The sequence below is a fragment of the Pleurodeles waltl genome, chromosome 1_1 (assembly GCF_031143425.1).
Source record: "Pleurodeles waltl isolate 20211129_DDA chromosome 1_1, aPleWal1.hap1.20221129, whole genome shotgun sequence".
NCBI classification, from domain to species: Eukaryota; Metazoa; Chordata; class Amphibia; order Caudata; family Salamandridae; genus Pleurodeles; species Pleurodeles waltl.
The window spans coordinates 445,345,620-445,366,921 of NC_090436.1; the positions used below are offsets into that span (position 1 = coordinate 445,345,620).

At 50.4% G+C, this 21,302-nt stretch overlaps 1 protein-coding gene across 1 annotated transcript in view; it reads left to right on the forward strand.

The window, feature by feature from the left end:
- Positions 1–21,302, forward strand: part of RASGRF2 (Ras protein specific guanine nucleotide releasing factor 2) — a 1,901,930-nt gene that overhangs the window by 1,084,962 nt on the left and 795,666 nt on the right. The window contains exon 15 of the mRNA XM_069224559.1: positions 4,645–5,030. Within this exon, the coding sequence (XP_069080660.1) occupies positions 4,645–5,030 (386 nt within the window). The remainder of the gene's footprint in view (positions 1–4,644; positions 5,031–21,302) is intronic.

The following is a 21,302-nucleotide window of genomic DNA, read 5'->3' on the forward strand; positions in this document are numbered from 1 at the left end:
CTGCGGGGTATGACTCTGTCACAAAGGCTGTGATATGACCAGTTGAAGCTATTGTGTTTCTAAGCGCTTTATTGGGATTTAATCTTTACAAATTCATATCTTTGCCTTTGTATGTTGTCGTTTTGGTCTTGTTTTACTTAGATAAATATTGGCTATTTTTCTAAACTGGTGTGGTCTTTTGTAGTGATTTCACTGTGTTACTGTGTGTGTGGGTACAAATACTTAACACATTGCATCTGAGATAAGCCTGACTGATCATGCCAAGCTGCCAAGGGGGTGAGCAGGGGTTATCTTGGAAGTGTGACTCCCTTACTATGACTAGAGTGAGGTTCTCTACTTAAACAGGGTGTAAACTACCTGCCAACTAGACAGTGAATGTATATGCCAATCAAACCGTGTTTAGGGGAGTGAGCACATGCATTTTAGCACTGGTTAGCAGAGGTAAAGTGCAATGAGTCCTAAGGCCAACAGAGCAGAAATCCAGACAAAATGGAGGTGAGCAGGCAAAAGGATTTGGGGAAGACTACCCTAAGGCTGACAGGTCTAACAGGCATGAACCTCAAATGTATGCGCTCATCAAATTGCTCTAGTCACCATCTCAGTCATTGAGTGCTTTAAGTGGGATGAAAAAGGTGGGGGGAATCTAAAAGGGGGATTTGCAAAGAAGTGTAACTAGAAATCCTTTCAAACAGGCATGGTCTATGTAATCAAAATGTGGCTTAAAATATGAAAACAAAAATCCTGTGCTTTACAGGGCATGCGCCTGGCCAGTATTTGGGTGTGTCTAAGTTTTATTGCATTGAGACATATAACAGCAACCGAAGTATGCATAAAAATCAAGCCTAACCTATTGGTTTTGCCAGTGCTTGTTAGAAATATCAACACAAAGATTTCGTTGTGAATAGTTAGAATTCCATAGGTTTCAATTCAGAAAATTTGTGACTGAATGAACATTGGTAAGATTTGTGGAAGGAGAGGTGTTTCAATCCTTTCTGTTCCGCTTCATGCCACTTTCCTCTGTCTCTAGACACTTACTTCTTTTTTCCCTGCATCTTTCTAAAATCCTCCATGTGCATATCCCACCAATCGTCATTATCCTCTTCACACAATCTTGTCAATCTCTTCTTCTGTCCATAGTTCAGTCCATCTTCTCACTTCACCAACACTACACACAACCAACCCACCAATTCAACTTAAAGCATGGCATTTTTTTGCCCTTTGGTGCTGTCAATATGTTGACAGTTGTGCACCTCCTTCTTACACTTTCCCATACATCACAATTAAAATTGGCACATATGCGGCCATCTCTACGTACACTCTGCAGGTTACATGTGCATGTAATCTGAACACATTTATGACCCACTGACCCACACATTGTGAGACATTCACACTACGCTCATATGGATCTCCAGAGCTCTCACTCGTGCCGCGTCATGTTCATTTACTGACAACCGGAAACACATAGAATAAAACAGTTAGTCTTAGGTAATGCAAGGGAAAGTTAAAATCAAATGGACAGCATCACTGTTATGGATTAATTCAAAGCTTTGTATGGTGGTTGCAATTTCAAGCACTGTTTTTGACTGAAAAGGACATAATTTAGGACCTAATACAGACCCATTTTAAGGACAGTTTTTAATTTTTGACACATTTGAAACCTGCCAGGATCCGACCAAGTTAGGGCCGAGCAGGCAGCATACTGATGTGGAGTGAGTGGCAGGCAGTGGAGTGAGCGACAGGCAGGGAGCCAATCAAATCTGTGCTCTAAGCCCTGTCTGAGCATCACACACATCTGTGTAGATCACACGGTCATCGCAGTCCCAGTCATAGAAGTGGGCGATCTACTGAAAGAGAGAGTCAGGCTCTAGTCAGATTCCTGGTTCTGGATCAATTCAAGGCCCAATAGGACCCTCGAGACCATGTGGGTTTTGCCTGACCCCTGGTTCTAACATCTTGCACCAGGAAATACCCCTAAAGCAGTGAGAAAGAGACACCCACCTAGTGACTGAATTACACAATATGAAACCAGAAAATCTGGGATCAATCCTGCCTTACCTGCTTGAGCGTGAGTTCAGGAAGTGGGTTGTGCATTCATCTCTTGTGTTTGATTTAACAGGCTATAATATTGCTCCAGCTATAATATGAATTTAGGCCACATATAGGGTTCAGAGAACAACAAACCTGCCTCTGTGTTCACTAGTGACGTTTAATCAGGGCATGTATGTTCCTAAATTCATGTGTTAAATTAGCACTTTTGGTACATGCCTATCAATGCAGTGATAACATTTGATGTTTTGAGGTGAAAAGCTTTGAAATGTAATAGGAACACACTTTTATTTTGCAATCTGGCAGCGACTTTAAGTTTAAATGATGTAAATTAACAACACTGTTACTGGAGGCGGCCAATCCTGCTGTCACTGCCAGGCCATGGCCCAACTATGAAATTATTAGAGAACTGCCCTACCCCATACATCCCCTGAAGCTACGCCCTTGCCTGAGAGGCAGAAGAAAAAGCAGATTCTAAAATCCTTCTCACAGCCGCTTGATAAACTGTTCCTGTTGTGACAAAACTTGTTTATGGGTGGCCGGATATGAGGTGCTTTAGTCTGCTGTAATGGTATCAGTGCCTGTACATCAGTGATAATGTTGGTCTTGGGAATAAATAAAGAGCCTAGTTTTCAAAATACTTTTGAAATTGCAAAACTAGTTAATAGCAAAATCCCAAGCTTTGCATCCACAAAAACCTATTTTGCTGCTTACAAAACTTCTTCAATGAGTCTTTACAACTTGTAAATGGGGTTTGTGACCTATTTTGAATAGCAAATAGGAGGGACGCCCCCTCTTATTTGCGAGTTGCAATGGGATGTATCATTGGTTTCTGACCGCAATTGTAGCGGCAAACCAACAATAAGTTATCGACCAAAGAGTTGGTGTGGTAACTGATTTGCAAATGAGAAATTGCTTTCTGGACAGCTTCACCTTTGGAAATCATGTTGGGTGGCCTCAGGAGGAGTAGACTGTTTATCAGGGAGCCACTGCATGCTTCCCTACTATTGTCCGTGCAAGTAAACATGTTTTTAAAGTACCACTTCACTTTAAGAGGGACACTTACTGCTTCTTTACTAGAAGTGGGACTGCAGGAATAGAGGTCTGCCGTCCCTAGCATGTCTTTACATCTCCATTCACAGCCATTCACGGACAGTCTCAAAATGTGCCCTGACTCGTTAGTACTAATGAGGAAGAACGTTTTGTGAACATCCACAAGTATACATTTTGCCATGTGGCAGATTAGTACATCAGTTCCATCTTTAAAGTAAGGCCAGTTTGCAAACCAGTAAGTGTGAAATTGAGAGCTCCTGGCTTGCAAGCTACCTTTCACACATCAGGTCTAATGTGTTTTATTTTTCTAAGTGGCATGGTGATATTGAACTACTTTCATATGATTTTTATGTTAGGGTTAGCTGTCTAGCTTAAAGTTCACAGATTCCAAATCATCATGTGTAAGATCTTTGCTGATATGATGGATGAGATCCAGTTCTCGATGGCAGAAATTAAGGAAGACATTTGTTTTGGACGAAATTGCTAACACATTCCTGCTTGTATAGACTCATGGAAGTTCTTTAAGGGGTCCCAGTGTAACTCTTCTCTGCAGTTTAGTGTATTCAAGTTCTTGGCAGTCTGATACACTCATTTATCTTTCCAGTTAGTGCTCACTGGCTCCCTATTGCGAATAAAAACTGAGAATGGGAGGATAGAGCCAGGTGGGATTCTATATAGTGTTTGCACCAAGGAGGAGTCTTTTACTTGTACTAACCATGACCATTGGTGAAGGAATTGAGCCAGAAAAGTTCAGTTTATTACAGTTCAAGATTTCTGAGTGCTCTCAAGTTATTTTTCTATAGCTATGTCGAAGGTCTCCAAGTCAAGACGACTGTAGTTAAACTTCTCATTTGCGTAAGAGGTGGAAAACATAAACAAGACCTGTCAGTGGTTCATCTTGGATGCTTGACTAGTGAACCAAAATAAGATTTTTTCTTGATACAAGAGTAAAGTTTCAGTGGTCATGGCCAGGTCTGATAGATGGATTGATAATTGTATAGTTCATTTAGGTCAGTGCAGTGTTTAAAGAAAATGTGATTTCAGGCCGCAGAGGGATTTAGGTAATTCAGAAGAGAGGTTTTAATTTACATTAGGCAATTGCTGTACTATTAGTAGCTGAGTCATGTACAGTGCCAGTTATAGGTTCTGCTGAGAAGTGGGTGGGGTTTTAGGCATTTCACAATGTTTTGGATGTCTGTTGAGAGTCGCTGGCCCTATGGAGATCGAATAAGAATGCTGTCCTTCATAATTTTGTTAATTTCACGTGCAAAATATCTGTCAAATGCTTAGAGATTGTTCAGTCAAGATTGCTTTGTCTCGAAATATGTTTATTGCTTGACTATGCCTAGCCATTAACAAAATGTTCACACTACAAAGATATTTATGCAAGTTAGTTTTTTTCTTACCTAATTATGCTCTCTCTCTCTCTGTCTATAGTTTTGAATAATCTTTTTAGCTTACTTTGTTTTATACCCAGCACATTGTGTAATTATTTCACTTTTCGTAGTATGTGGTTTAACACATATATTTTTTTTAACATTTAAGGTCATTGGAGCTGTTTTTTGCCACCAGTCAAAATAACAGAGACCACGGGAATGATGGGAAGTCACCGCATCTTTGCCGCAAGTTTTCATCTCCTCCCCCAGTGTCACTGTCTAGGACTTCTTCACCTGTCAGGACCAGAAAACTGTCTTTGAATTCCCCAATTAATTCAAGGATTGGGGCTTTAGATCTATCCACTTCTTCCAGTGCCAGCAGCCCCACCTCAGTTTACAGCCCAGCGACATCACCGCCGCCTATCTCCAATAAAGTACCCCTTGATCTTAGCAAAGCACCTTCATCGCCAGAGCAAAGTCCTGGGCCATTGGAGGAGAGTTCTGAGAACCCTAGAATTGAGCTCTGTAATAAGTTAAGAAGAAGCATTCGAAGAGGTATTACAACATAAACATATTTTATGATGTTTTGTGACTGGAATGTGATTTGAGCATTCAATTATGACATGTTTTTTTTCTCCTTCTAAAGAAATAATTTGAAAAGACATATCGGTTCTGTTCATAAATACCCAGCTGTTCCCAATGATTTTAATATGTTATCCAGTGGTCCTCACCTTTCCAATTCTTAACATTATTTGACTGTCACCTCCAAGTGGCACTTGAACATTGGAAATGTCTGACAACAACTATTTGAGTTTCCATTACAGCCTTAGTTTGTCCTTTTTACCACCTCAACTTTCTTGGCTCACTGCGCTGTAGTAACTTTACTTTTTCTAAGTAAGGGCCTGATTTAGAACTTTGTGGACGGGTTACTCCATCATAACGGTGATGGCTGTCCCATCCCCCGAAATCTAAATCACATTGGATATAATAGGATTAAGATTTCAGCAGACAGGACATCCGTCACATTTGTGACAGAGTAACCCGTGCCCTAGTTCTAATTCATGCCCTAAGTCACTGAGGCAGTTTAAGGATCCTGGCAGCACTGCTTGTCATTAACTTAATTAACTTCAATAACCATGTAAGCACATGCTTACCATTTATTTTGTAAGTTGTATCTCCAGGACTATTGCTAGATAAATGTGAGCATAGTCTACCAGTACCAGGTTTTAGGCTGTTGTTTGTTTTCAATCCTGTTGTAGGTAATTTACACTTTCTGCAGGGTCCGCCTGCATTGTTTGCCTTTTTACTGAATCCTATTTTTGCTTTCTGTCCTTGTGCTAACCAGAGATAAAGTGCATGTACTGCCCCTACTACATGATGAACAACCCCTTTTGACAGGTCAAACCTTCTTTTTAAATATGAATAATTCAACTACCATCCTTTTTAGGCCTTACAGCCCCAAAGACAGGGCGCATGGTATTTAAACGTAGTACATGTAAAGGTTTAATGTTAAATGTCTTTACAGTGAAAAGGTTTAAAGCTATTTTCAATGTAGCAAGGTTAGCTATTCCATAGGAGAGCATCGAGATGCAGTGAAAAATTTAACACTGTTATTTTTGCCTAGGAAACTGCTACTAACTTCATTATTTGGACTTTTTGGATTATTTATTAGAAGCCAAATTTACTGGTGAAGTCTGATTAGTAATGCATATTTTGGAAAAGGACTTTCAGACACTTAACATTTCCCATACTTAAACACTCTAGAGGCCTATTTGCATGATCTCCCCTGCACATGGTAGCTGAATAGCCCTCTTGAAAAAAGGTGAAAACTTTTCCCACACCAGGACAAAGCCTTGGGGGTGGATCTGTTCCACCAGCAGGATGACCATCTGAGCTGTGCCCATGAACTTGATTAACATCAGAGGGGCTTACCCTGTCACAGGCAAGTGGTAGCTGATACCTAGGCAGGGCCTTTCTTTGTTCTCCTAGTCAGTCAGGTACCAAACCCAGTGAGAGAGGGACTGCCCAAATAACTGGTTTAGATTGACCACAGTGGTGGGGATTGACAATTTCTTTGACTGCATTTCTTGGGTGGGCTCACAGATTCTGCACAAGGGGATAAGAGTGTTACCATCTTGGCTTTAGGCAGAGTGGGACACTGTAGGAGGCTGGCCTGGTTTGTAGTGGGTACTTGTGGTACTTACACCTTATACGAGGTCCAGTTATCCCTTATTAGTGAAATGTCGGGAGAGTCTAGAAGTCAGGCTCTCTAGAGGTAGCTGTAGCTGAGCATCCAAGGCTTATCTAGGAGAGATGCAAAGCTCATGCAATACAACTGTAGTCACACAGTACTCACACACATGAAAGAAAATACTCAGTGTTACAAAATAAAGGTACTTTATTTTGGTGACACAAATACCAAAATACCATAGAGACTATACTCCCTTAGGAGGTAAGTAATACAAAAATTATATACACTAGTATGCATAAATATGCATATAATATGCATAGAAACAGTTAGAAAACAGTGCAATTAGTGAAACTCAAAGTAGTTAGAACTGGGGAACACAAACCATTTACTAAGAAAGTTGAATATGAATGTCGGTTTTCCACCTAGGCGTGTGTAGAGGGGCGCTGAGAGTACTAGAAAACACCAGCGGTAAGTACTAGAACCCACCCCAGAGCCCAGGAAAGTAGGGGTAAAACACAGTAACTTTCTGAGAACACATAGAAACACGAGAAAGGAGATAATGCAAGAACCAGAAGAGACTGCAAGACACCAATAGTGGATTCCTGGACCTGGAGACCTGTGGAAGAAGGGGACCAAGTCCAAGAAGCACAGAAGAGTCCAGGGAGAAGAGGAGCCTCTGCTAACCTGGATGAAGGTGCAAAAGAATAACCACCAGGGAAGGAGAACAGTCAGTACTGCACCTAAGACGATGGATTTGGGTTCCTGGTTGGTGCAGATGATGTGCCATGCCGAATTAAAGATTGAAGTCTGGTTTGCGTCACTGGAGTCCGCCAACAAACCTTGGCACACGTAAAGCTCATGGTGCTGCTCAGGACCAGGAGGGACCTGGTAGACTCTACCCAAGAGGAGGAGGCAGAGGGGGCTCTCAGCAACTCAAAGAGCCCACAGAAGACTAGGCAGCATGCACAGGAGTCCCACAGCACAAGGACAAATGAGGAGCAAAAGGAGGCCCACGCAGCACTACAACAAAGGCTCCCACGCCTCCGTAGAACCACTCAGGAAGATGTGCGTCGCAGGATAGAGTGCTGGGGGCTTGAGCTTCACTGTGCAGGAAGGATGCCAACAAGCCTTGGCAACTGCAAAACATGTAGTGCATGGGGGTACTGTCTTGCATGGGGAGGCAAGCTCTTACCGCCACCAAAGTTGGACAGTAGGACATCAGGACTGTCGGGACCACTTCAGTCCACTACCCATGATGCATGATCCACACAGCTTGTCAGGAGAGGGGGTCCACACAGCCAGTTGTCGTTGCAGTGAGGTGCCTACTGAAGCAGGGGAGTGATTCCTTCACTCTAAGGGAGATTCCTTCGCACTTGTGGTGCAGGCTGAAGAGACAGGCTGTCCTCTGAGGATGCACAGCTGCAGTTGCTGGCATGAAATGAAGATACAATGTTGCAAAAGTCGTCTTTGCTTTTTTGTTGCAGTTTGTAGAGTTCCTGGAGGGTCCAGATGCAGTTTCTTTGGTGAGAAGTAGAGGATGCAGAGGATTCCTGGTGGAGTTTTGCAATCTGAATCTGAAGAACGACCCAAAGGAGAGACCCTAAATAGCCCTGAAAGGGGGATTTGTCAGCTAAACCGGTAAGAATCTATCAGGGGAGGGCTGTGACGTCACCTGCTGCCACTGGCTACTCAGATGCTCCCAGAGTTCCCTGCCAACTTGGAATCCAAGATGGCAAAACCCAGGGACCCTATGGAGCAGCTCTGAGCACCACCCCTGGGGTGGTGATGAACAGGAGATAGGTCACTCCCCTTTCCTTTGTCCAGTTTTGGGCCAGAGCAGAGACTGGGGGTCCAAGAACCAGTGTAGACTCGAATATGCAAGGAGGGCACCAAATGTGCCATTCAAAGCATTTCCAGGGGCTTGGGGAGGCTACCTCTCCCAAGCCTGTAACACCTATTTCCAAAGGGAGAGGGTGTAACACCCCTCTCCCAAAGGAAATCCTTTGTTGTGCCTTCCTGGGCCTGAACTGCTCAAGCAACAGGAAGGCAGAAACTTGTCTGGAAGGTGGCAGCAACTGGGGCTGCCTGGAAAACCTCAGAAGGCTGGAATGGCAATACTGGGGGTCCTCTAAGGAGCCCCCAGAGTGCATGGAATCATACAACCAATGCTTGCAAAAGCCTTGGGGTATGATTCCAACATGTTTGATACCAAACATGCCTATGTTCAGAGTTACCATTAAGAAGCTGGGTATAGTTAGTGACCTATATCCAATACACGCGTAAAATGGTGTCCCAACACTTACGAGGTCTGGGAAAATGGTCCTGGAAGTCATAGGGGCACCTCTGCTAGTGCAGGGGTGCCTCACACACAGGTCCTCTGCACCCTGCTCTCAAGGCTGGAGGGCCTGCCATAGAGGTGACTTATCAGGGCTCGAAAAATCATAAAAATGTTACAAGACCTGAAGGTCGAGTAACTTATATAATCTACTTGACCTAACTGTAATGTACTTGACCCGTAAACAGGTCTCAAATTATCATTTTAAAATTGTTTTCAATAATCGTAAGTTATGAAGTCACTGGAATTAACAGCCCAAAAGTGTTCTGTGTATAATTGTAAAGGACTAGATGCTGAGAAGGCCAGTTCAGTCGACTTCCTAATTGCTTAAGAAAAGGCAAACTACTGCTAGTAGCCACAATGCTGCTCCCAGATAGCAAATAGTTAAAATAGTTAAAAACCACCAAGGTAAACTTCTAACTTTTTCTGTTGATGCAGATTAAGGTAGACATGCATATCAAGACACCAAAGTCCCCCTGACATCAGATCCAAAAACAGTAGCACATAGACAATGGACATGATGAAAAGTAAGGGGACGATCACATGCCTTCTTTATATATAATTTAAGTAGGAACTGATATCACAGGAAAAACACTTCTTTCATTTCAGGGAGGAAGTCTCAGAGAGGTTTCCCTGGGCACACCACCATTTGGGAAGGACAGATGGTAAGGATTGTCCATTTCCCCATCGTGAAATTCTTGCCATCTTTAATGCCTATGAAGAAGAAATCCATGTTTGGCATTGGTCTGTCTGCGTTGTAATGTGCTATTCTGCAGGTCCAGCATTGCTGCTCACTCGTACAACTCACATAACATGCCTTCAGTTGACTGCCAGTGCAGAAACACCAGTGCAGTCTATGCAGTGCAAACACTTGAGGACACTTTGAATGCAGCATTCAGTCATAAGCTGCTTTCCTGGACAACATGTGTGCTGCCTCCATGCCTAAAATTGCTGGTAACACTCTTGGGTTCTTAATACCAATGTAGTAATAACATTCTGAAATAATTATCATAGTGGATTCTTGCAAGTACAATATTTTTGTGTTTGAATAATGGATAAAACTCCACCAATTATTTAAAAACAAAATGGTCACACAGCCATTTAGAGCATGTTCTTCGCCTTACGAGAGCTCAAACACCTGACTTTTGTTATAACTTTATTACTAAGAGGCTATGGTCAACTTTCTTTTAATAGAGCTTTGTCCCTCAAAAATGACAAAGTGCAAAAATAACTTACAGTATGGCAGCTAAGTCCTGTCTTTTCAGCGCCATAGAAGGATAAGCTCAAGAAAGATGGGAGCTAAAGAAGACCCATTATAATGCAATGATTTTTCGTGAACATTTTATTTACCTCCTTAGACTTTAATGTGCTTCTAGAATGAACAATTGTTATAGGCCACTAGCCCTAAACTACCATTAGACAATAAACACTTTTAGCCTGATATCTGCATTATTATTCTTTTAACATTTAGTATATTCTTTTGTTGCTTCTTTCTTTGTAGTTGTTCGAAGCTTTTTTCTTATATTTTATGGAACATTCATCAGGGCATTTCTTGATCTTCTATTTTACATTCCTCGTCCACCTTTTACACTGATTGTAATGTACGACCTAGAGCTCAGCAAGCAACCAAAAAGAGAGCCATATAATCCTCCAAGATCATCTAGCTCACTTCTGTGTATAAAAAGCTTATACTGGGTGTTTGGATCTGATATACAGGACATTAAGTTTAATATTATAAGCACTAATGCAGAAACCCAATTTGAATCCAATAATCTTTTTCTTTAAGGAGCAACATTTTAGCATGCTGTCATGCATACACTAAAAAGAGTGACTGGTATAGAATATACTTAAGGATCGATCAGAATAGTGAAACGTGGCAAAACTATTTTGATAGGATCAAAATGGGCAAGACCACAACAACGCTGAAGAGGTCCAACATAGGCAGTTTTAGGTTCACTTGTGCAAATATCTTTCATTGGCTCTCTAGTCTGATCATCTGTGTAATTAAGAAAAATAACGCTTGACACGATTTTTAGTGTTTCTCATCCTGATTATGGAAGGCATGTGGTATAGTGTTTCATAGTGACATCTCTTTACACTATAGAAACATGAGAAGGAGAGACAGCTAGTTTTAAAGTTGTCACAGTACGTTCTACTTACGATTATATGTGTACTAAAAGAGGGGTTACTTTGGAGCGCCTATAAATTTTCTAGAGTGCAGAAGAAGGCTCATTTCTACTTGTAACCCATCTGAGCAGGTTTTGATTAAAGTGTATGCAAACCCTTCCCCCACACTAAGGCCCTCATTCTGACCCTGGCGGTCGGTGATAAAGCGGCGGCCAAGCCGCCAACAGGCCGGCGGTCTAAAATATGCAATTCTGACCCTGGCGGGAACCGCCAACACAGCCCGCCAACTTAACACTCCGACCGCCACAGCGGTACAACAGCCGCCAACAGCCCGGCGGCAGACAATGTACCGCCCACCCTATTACGACCCACCAATCTGCCACCTTTTCCGGGGCGGGAGCACCGCCGATAAGAACACGGCGGAAACAGACTACGAACGGGAAAACGCTCACCTCTACGCACTCCACGCGAGATTCCGGCAGTATGGAGCCAGAGTTGCAGGTCATCCCCGCACTCCTATTCCTGCTCATATACCAGGAGCACGCCCGGCGGCGCGGAAGACATCGGTGAGTACTGCACCTACGACACAGGGGAGGGAAAAGATTACCGGCACACACCCACACCCACTACAACACACACATCAATGCATTCCCACAGATCACTGTCACAACCCACAAACCATCCCCCTCCGAAATAATGCAAAGACCAAAAGAAGAGATCATAAACGGGCAGATATATTGAAATATGTACACCAGTAATCCCAATTAATAAATAAACTATGTACAAAATATATACAGCTACTAAATGTAGTCCAACCACTGTCCGTGGATCACAGGGGTCCTGTGCAAAGGGGCAAGGCCCAGTCCCACGACAAGAACTCCACGGAGAGAACACTGCAGGGGCATCAGAAAGAAAATAGGACAGGCACCTCAGGGGGAAGGGAAGGGGGGGCACCTCAGCCACTTGAGTACACGACGCCAGATCCACGAGGGGACTCCATGACCACTGGCCCATCCTGGGGAGAGCAAAGCTACAGTCCAAACAGTCCATACAGTGGGTGGCCTGCCCACTGGGCCATCCTGGGGAGAGCAAAGCCACAGTCCATACAGTCCATACAGTGGGTGGCCTGCCCACTGGGCCATCCTGGGGAGAGCAAAGCCACAGTCCATACAGTCCATACAGTGGGTGGCCTGCCCACTGGGCCATCCTGGGGAGAGCAAAGCCACAGTCCAAACAGTCCATACAGTGGGTGGCCTGCCCACTGGGCCATCCTGGGGAGAGCAAAGCCACAGTCCATACAGTCCATACAGTGGGTGGCCTGCCCACTGGGCCATCCTGGGGAGAGCAAAGCCACAGTCCAAACAGTCCATACAGTGGGTGGCCTGCCCACTGGGCCATCCTGGGGAGAGCAAAGCCACAGTCCATACAGTCCATACAGTGGGTGGCCTGCCCACTGGGCCATCCTGGGGAGAGCAAAGCCACAGTCCAAACAGTCCATACAGTGGGTGGCCTGCCCACTGGGCCATCCTGGGGAGAGCAAAGCCACAGTCCATACAGTCCATACAGTGGGTGGCCTGCCCACTGGGCCATCCTGGGGAGAGCAAAGCCACAGTCCAAACAGTCCATACAGTGGGTGGCCTGCCCACTGGGCCATCCTGGGGAGAGCAAAGCCACAGTCCATATAGTCCATACAGTGGGTGGCCTGCCCACTGGGCCATCCTGGGGAGAGCAAAGCCACAGTCCATACAGTCCATACAGTCCATACAGTGGGTGGCCTGCCCACTGGGCCATCCTGGGGAGAGCAAAGCCACAGTCCATACAGTCCATAACAGACCCCACTGCCACTGGAGGAGGCAAGTTGGCCAGAGGACATCCTGCAGCCCTGCCCGAGATAGATCCTGCCCTGCCACGTCTGCCAAAGGGCCAGCGGTTCTTGCCCTGAAGGGCCCAGTTCAGCGGTTCTTGCCCTGAAGGGCCCAGTTCAGCGGTTCTTGAGACGGCGGGTCCCAGTTCAGCGGTTCTTGCCCTGAAGGGCCCAGTTCAGCGGTTCTTGCCCTGAAGGGCCCAGTTCAGCGTTTCTTGAGACGGCGGGGCCCAGCGGAGCGGTGCGTGAGACGGCGGGGCCCAGCGGAGCGGTGCTTGAGACGGCGGGGCCCAGTTCAGCGGTTCTTGCCCTGAAGGGCCCAGTTCAGCGGTTCTTGCCCTGAAGGGCCCAGTTCAGCGGTTCTTGCCCTGAAGGGCCCAGTTCAGCGGTTCTTGCCCTGAAGGGCCCAGTTCAGCGGTTCTTGAGACGGCGGGGGCCAGTTCAGCGGTTCTTGCCCTGAAGGGCCCAGTTCAGCGGTTCTTGAGACGGCGGGGCCCAGTTCAGCGGTTCTTGAGACGGCGGACGGTCTATGGCCAACTGCTAATTGCCTGGTGGTGCCCTCCTGGGCAGCGGGGATGGTGCTCCTTCACTGCCCACCTGGGCTGTGGGTGGTGGGGCCCTCCTGGCCAGCTGGGCTGGGTCCTCCCTGGGCAGCGGCTATGGGGGTGGTGGGCTCTCCCGGGGCAGCTGTGCCGGTTCCTCCCGGGGCAGCGGCTATGGGGGTTGTGGGCTCCTCCTGGGCAGCAGGCCTGCTGCCTGACCTCTCTGACTTGCTGCCCTTGCCCTCCTTAGTCGTGGGCCTGTGGCCCTTTCCTCCCTTTGGAGCTGTGGCTGGTGACTGTCTCTGGGTGGTGTCCGGGGGGGATGTAGAAGGCGGGCTCCTGCGGCGACCCTTCCGCCTTCTGCTCCTCTTCCCAGGGGGTGGGCTGGCTGTCCCCTTGCTGCTGGGCGAAGATCCAGACATGCGGGCTGGCGGGCTCCAATACCCCTGCACCCTTGTCAAGGGGGCTGCAGGGCTGGTGGTGGCTGAGGTGCTCTTCTTACCCCGACGAGAAGGAGGGGGGGGCTCAGGGTCAGGAAAGAAGTTAGTAGTGGCGAGGAAGAGCTTCTTGGGACAATGGAGAGTGGTAGGTACAGTGGGAATGGGAGTGGAGGGAGAGGATGTGGTTGTAGGTGAGTCACGTTTGCTGTCTTTGGGTGCAGGTGCAGGAGGGATAGGCTGTCGTGAGGTGGATGGCTGTTGGGTGGGTGGGTGGCTGCGTTTGTGTGGTGTGGAAGAGGGGGTGACAGACACAGTGGGAGAGGACACAGGGGACGTGTAAATGGCAGTGGGGGTGGTGACTGCACGTGTGCGGACTGGAGTGGAGGGTGTGCTGGTGATGGAAACACTGGCTGATGGTGAGGTGAATGGAGGTGTGAGTGTAGACGTCACAGGGAGGGAGGAGGGAGACGAGGAGGTGGGGGTCACAGAGGTGGTAGTGACTGTTGGCATGTCTGCATCGGAATGTTGCGTGTGTGAATGTCTGCGTGATCTGTGGTGCTTATGTTTGGATGAGCTTCTCTTGGGTGTTGAGGTGTGTGCAGGCTGGTCTGATGGTGTGGGTGGGACAGGCAGAGGAACAGGAGACTGGGAGGAGGGAGTTAGTAGAGGCAGGCAGGAGACAGGGACAATGGCTGCCGTCAGTGCTGAGGCCAGAGCCTGGAACGATCGCTGATGGGCAGCCTGACCCGAATGAATGCCCTCCAGGTACGCATTGCTGCGATGAACCTCCCTCTCCACCCCCTGGATGGCATTCAAAAGGGTAGTCTGCCCAACAATGAGCGTTCGGAGGAGGTCAATGACCTCCTCACTGAGGGCAGCGGGGGTAACAGGGGCAGGGCCTGAGGTGCCTGGGGCGAAGGAGATGCCCGGCTTCCTGGCAGAGCGGGCACGGGGCGAACGCTGAGGGGCTGCTGGGAGGGCGGAGATGGTGCGCTGGGTGGCGGCTGTACCTGTAATGGCGGGGGGCACGGATGGTGCCACCCCCGCAAGGGAGCCCCCTTCCGAGGACGTGTCCGTGTCGCTGCAGGCTCCAGTCGTCCCCGTCGTGGAGCTCCCCTCGCCCTCCGTCTCGCTGGTCCAGTCTGACTCTGTGGCATGGCCCTCCTGGGCCATGTGAGATGCAGCTCCCTCCTGCCCTGATGCCACTTCTCCTCCGCCTGATGATGCTGATGCACACAAGCACAGAAAGACAAACAAAAAGGGGGGGGGAGAGAGAAATAAAGGGATATTGAGTACATGGATCTCCGGTACAGTTAGCGGACATGACAGACACAGATGCCCCCTGCAATAAGTTGCGCACTTGGGGTACGCTACGCATTCCGTGGAACATGCCCTACACGCCTAGAGTTGACAACTGCACCCATGGATGACACGGCCCAGGGATGGCTGTACTGACAAACTACTGAGGGTGGTGGCTGGGGACACAGGGGCTTACGGGGGTGCCCAGCCTACAGATATCGCCCTGGCCTAGGGGGACCCCCAGCCCTCCTCCCCCACCCAGACACCTCCACTGCGCGACAACAGAGTAGATAATGCTTGTACTCACCCCCTTGTGTCTGCTGTGCTGCCCTCACGCGCCCATCCAATTCAGGGTAGGCCACCGCCAGGATCCGGAACATCAGGGGGCTCAGTTGACGGCAGGCACCCCGCCTACGTTGGGAGGCCATCCCCAGCAGAGACTCGGCGGTCTTCTTGGTCCCGCGGCGGATGTCCTCCCACCTCTTGCGGCAGTGGGTGCCCCGTCGATGGTGGACCCCCAGGGCCCGGACTTCCTTGGCGATGGCACGCCAAATCCCGATCTTCTCATGGGCGCGGACCTATGTGACACGTACAGGGAGGGAGAAATACCACGTTCAAGTTTCTCAGCATTTTCCTTTCCAGTGGCCCAACGCCCCCCATCCCCGCCAGGCCCCCCGCCAGGCCCAACATGCCCCCCATCCCCGCCAGGCCCCCCGCCAGGCCCAACATGCCCCCCATCCCCGCCAGGCCCCCCGCCAGGCCCCCCGCCAGGCCCAACATGCCCCCCATCCCCGCCATGCCCCCCGCCAGGCCCAACATGCCCCCCATCCCCGCCAGGCCCCCCGCCAGGCCCCCCGCCAGGCCCAACATGCCCCCCATCCCCGCCAGGCCCCCCGCCATGCCCCCCGCCAGGCCCAACATGCCCCCCATCCCCGCCAGGCCCCCCGCCAGGCCCAACATGCCCCCCATCCCCGCCAGGCCCCCCGCCAGGCCCAACATGCCCCCCATCCCCGCCAGGCCCCCCGCCAGGCCCCCCGCCAGGCCCAACATGCCCCCCATCCCCGCCAGGCCCCCCGCCAGGCCCAACATGCCCCCCATCCCCGCCATGCCCCCCGCCAGGCCCAACATGCCCCCCATCCCCGCCAGGCCCCCCGCCAGGCCCCCCGCCAGGCCCAACATGCCCCCCATCCCCGCCAGGCCCCCCGCCAGGCCCAACATGCCCCCCATCCCCGCCAGGCCCCCGCCAGGCCCCACATGCCCCCCATCCCCGCCAGGCCCAACATGCCCCCATCCCCGCCATGCCCCCCGCCAGGCCCAACATGCCCCCCATCCCCGCCAGGCCCCCCGCCAGGCCCCCCGCCAGCCCCAACATGCCCCCCATCCCCGCCAGGCCCCCCGCCATGCCCCCCGCCAGGCCCAACATGCCCCCCATCCCCGCCAGGCCCCCCGCCAGGCCCAACATGCCCCCCATCCCCGCCAGGCCCCCAAGCCAGCCAGTGGCCCCAAATCCATATTGAATTAAACTCACTTGTTGGTCTGGAGGACCGTAGAGTAGCGCATACTGGGGGAGGACCCCATCCACAAGTTTCTCCAACTCCTCTCCAGTGAAGGCAGGGGCCCTTTCCCCAGGCGCAGCAGCCATTGTCCCTTCCAGACCGAGGTCACAGCAACACTTGCAGTATAGGTCCTCTCCTGTGAAAGTTCAAGTCGCAAGTGGATAAGTAGATAGAAAATGGCGGTCACGTCCGCGGCGGTGCGTACCGCGGCGGTGCGTCCCGCCACCGCCGGCGCCCTTCGCCATTGGCTCCTGAAACCCATAGGCTTCAATGTTAACCAATGCAGCTTCGCGCCGCGGTCTTCGCCCGCCGCCCGCCGCGGTGTGCCACGCCAGCGCATTGACCTCACATCCCATTGTCACACTTCACAGGTCAGGCAGCCGCCATTTCCAGGGCCCACATGGCTCAATTTCAACTGCGTCACACAGGCCTAGGCCTTGCATAGCCACTCAGACACGCCATTCACTGCATAGAGAATCGTATACTGTGCTAGCTGTGAGTACGTACCTGTGGGTTGCTTGACTGTGTGCTCCATGTTGTCCTTCCTAGGCACCGTCCGCTGGGTTGGGCGAGGAGACGGATGAATCCTCCCGTGTACCGACCGCTGGTGGACCTGTCGACAATGGAAGAACGCCACATTATCCTGACCTACCGTCTTAACCGTGCCACTATCCATGAACTGTGTGCCCAGCTGGAGCCCGACCTGATGTCCCCCATCCGCCAACCCACAGGGATTCCCCCTCTGGTGCAGGTCATGTCAGTACTACATTTCTTGGCAAGTGGGTCATTTCAGACAACCGTGGGAATTGCTTCTGGGATGTCTCAGCCCATGTTTTCGAAGGTGTTATCCAGAGTGTTGTCTGCCCTGATGAAATCCGTGAGGAACTACATCATTTTCCCTGAGGTGGGCGAATTGGCTACAGTGAAGGGTGATTTCTACGCCCTTGGACATATTCCCAACGTAATTGGTGCCATTGATGGGACCCATGTGGCTTTGGTTCCCCCAAGAGACAGGGAGCAGGTGTACAGGAACAGAAAAAATTACCATTCAATGAACATCCAGGTGGTGTGTTTGGCTGACCAGTACATCTCGCATGTAAATGCCAAATTCCCAGGGTCAGTGCATGACGCCTACATCCTCAGGAATAGCAGCATCCCTTACGTGATGGAACAGCTACAGAGACACCGTGTATGGCTAGTGGGGGACTCTGGGTACCCCAACCTGTCGTGGCTACTGACCCCAGTAAGGAATCCCCGGACCAGGGCAGAGGAACGGTACAATGAGGCCCATGGGCGTACTAGGAGGGTGATCGAACGCACCTTTGGCCTCCTAAAGGCCAGGTTTCGGTGCCTGCATATGACAGGTGGATCCCTAATGTACTCACCTAAGAAGGTGTGTCACATCATCGTGGCCTGCTGCATGCTTCACAACCTGGCTTTGCGCCGCCAGGTGCCTTTCCTGCAGGAGGATGGTCGAGACGGTGGTGTTGTGGCAGCGGTGGAACCTGAGGAGAGTGACGAGGAGGAAGACGACGGGGCTGAAACAGACAACAGGGACAGAATCATTGAACAGTACTTCCAATAGGACACAGGTAACATTTCAAAGATAATTTAGTAAAAGTTAACTACTCTCCAGCATCTCTGCTGCCTGTCTATTTGCCCCAGTGTATGATGACTGAGTTTTGGCTTTTCCCTCCCTATTTCAGATCTGGGGTCCCCACTACGAGTCCTGTGCTTCGTTTCCCCATGGACTACAGCTTTGTGGCAGCTGTTTGTTGACTTCACCATGTACAAGGACATATTTGCACTGTCATGTCAATTACAATCTATTGAAATCACAGCCAGACTCCAGATATTTTGGTGCAAAATAGGTGTTTATTTAAGTGCTCAAAATGGGATGGGTGGTTTCAAGTGGGTGGGGGCTATGGTGAAGGAATGTCCATGGCAGAGTCCAGAGTAACAGTCACACAGGTGCATTGTCCAGAGGCCTGTGGAGAGATGGAGCATGGGCAGTTCAAGGATGGACAGGGTGACTATGTGGGACAGTGGGATGACATCAGGTGGTATCCATTGCTGGCGGGGGTCTTGACATCCTACTCTGTCTTCTTGCGAGATCTCAGGGCCCTCTTGCGGGGTGGTTCTTCTCCTGCAGGAGGTGGGGGTCTGGTGGGCTGCTGCTGTGCGGGGGCCTCCTGTCCACTAGCGCCGGCGGAGGTGGTTGGCTGTTCTTGGTCCAGGCTAGTGGCAGGGGCCCTTGGGTGTTGTTCAGTGTCCGCCCTGTTGTTGACGAGGTCCTGCAGCAGCCCTACCATGGTAACCAGGGTGGTGTTGATGGCTCTGATGTCCTCCCTGTACCCCCGATAGTGTTCCTCCTGCAGCACCTGGATCTCCTGGAACCGGGCCAGTACCGTCGCCATCGTCTCCTGGGAGCGGTTGTATGCTCCCATGATGGTGGTGAGGACCTCGTGGAGAGTGGGTTCCCTGGGCCTCTCCTCCCCCCCCTGTCGCACAGCTGCCCTCCGAGTTCCCCTGTTTCCCTGGGCCTCTGCCCCCTGGCCGGTGTGCCCACTACCACTGCCCCCAGGTCCCTGTTGTTGTTGGGGTGGTGGGTTATCCTGGGTGCCCTGTAGTGGTAGACACACCGCAGATTGACGCGCCCTGGAGACAGAGGCATGGGCCCGCTGGGTGGGAGCTGTGCTGGTGTTCCCAGAGGGGTTTGGGTCTGTAGTGGCCTGGGCCTGTGTGAGGGGAACCGACTGTCCAGAGGTCCCCGATGGTCCGGGCTGGTCATCGGTGTCCAGGTCGACAGAGCTGCTGTCATCGCTGACGGCCTCTTGGGTGGGGGGTGTGGAGAATTCTGGCCCCTCCGCCGCGGTGTGTTGACGGTCGGGTCCTGCAGGGGTATAGAGGTATGGTTATAGTTTCAATGTGTGGCATATGGGTGTATCTGTGGGTTCTCGTGTCCCCAAGTGCTGGCATTCGTGTGTGGGGGCTTTGGTGAGGGTGGCTTGTGGGGGGGATGTGTATATGCATTGGGCATGCTTTGGTGATGGGTGTCCATGCTTAGTGGACGCATGCAGGCCTAGGTTTTGGGATGTGTGGGTTGTGATGGTGAGACATTGGCAGGGAATAGGTGTGCTGGGGGTGGGGGTGAGGATGGTGGTGGGGGTGAGGATGGTTGTGGGGGTGAGGATGGTGGTGGGGGTGAGGGTGGGGGTGAGGATGGGGGTGGGGGTGAGGGTGGGGTTCGAGGATGGGGGTGAGGGTTGGGGTCTGATTTGGCATGCAGGTGGGGGGGAAGCAGTATTGAAGCTTCAACTTACCAGTATCCATTCCTCCGCCGACTCCTGCGAGGCCGTCAGGATGCAGGATGTTCAAGACTTCCTCCTCCCATGATGTGAATTGTGGGGGTTGAGGTGAGGGTCCTCCGCCAGTCTTCTGCACGGCGATGTTGTGCCTGGATACCATGGAACGCACCTTCCCCCGTAGGTCGTTCCATCGCTTCCTGATGTCTTCCCGATTTCTGGGGTGCTGTCCCACTGCGTTCACCCTGTCGACAATCCTCTGCCATAGCTCCGTCCTCCGGGCAATGCTGGTGTATTGTATCTGTGTGCCGAACAGCTGGGGCTCTACCCGAACGATTTCCTCCACCATGACCCTGAGTTCTTCGTCTGTGAAGCAGGGTTGTCTTTGGGGTGCCATGGGGTGGTGTGTATGATGTGTGGGGTGGAGTATGTGTATTTAAGTGAGTTGGGTGTGGTGGTGTGTGTTGTTTTGTGTGTGGATAGTGTGTGGGTGATGGTGTTGAGTGGCTGTTATTTTTTGGATGCTGGTGTCTCGCTCTTGCCTTCTTGACGAATTTTTTAGCGTAGGGGTTTGTGGGTGATGTGGGTGTGTGTTTTATATTGTATTGTGTGTGTGGGAGTGGTGTGTGTATGTGTATCAGGTGTGTGGGATTCAAATCGGCCAATGTGGCTGAGTTTTGTTCGTTTGTGGGTATTCTGACCGCGGCGGTGTGTCCCGCCAATGGAATACCGCGTTTGAATGACCGCCGCGTGGATTCGTGGGTCGTAATGGGATGGGCGTATTTCTGTTGGCGTGGCGGTGGAGGTTTGGTCACCTCCACCTTTCCGCCGACCGCTGGTCTGGCGGTCTGTTGTGGCGGTCGGATTTTCGGAGGTTTGCCTTCTGCGGGTCAGAATGACCGTGGCGGGTTTCCGCGACCGCGGCGGGATTATGGAGGATTTCTGACCGGCGGTAGGCGCCTTTTACCGCCGAGGTCAGAATGACCCCCTAAGTGGCCTGATTTATCATTTGTTTGCTCCTTGCCTTATTCAGTAAAAGAGATTGCAGTAAGCTCAGCAGCAGTTGCATGCAAGAAGTGACCACACTGATGAAGCATACCACCTGAGTGATGAGGGGGTATAGATCTTTGTTTATCCAAAACTGTATGGATACATAAGAACAACAAAT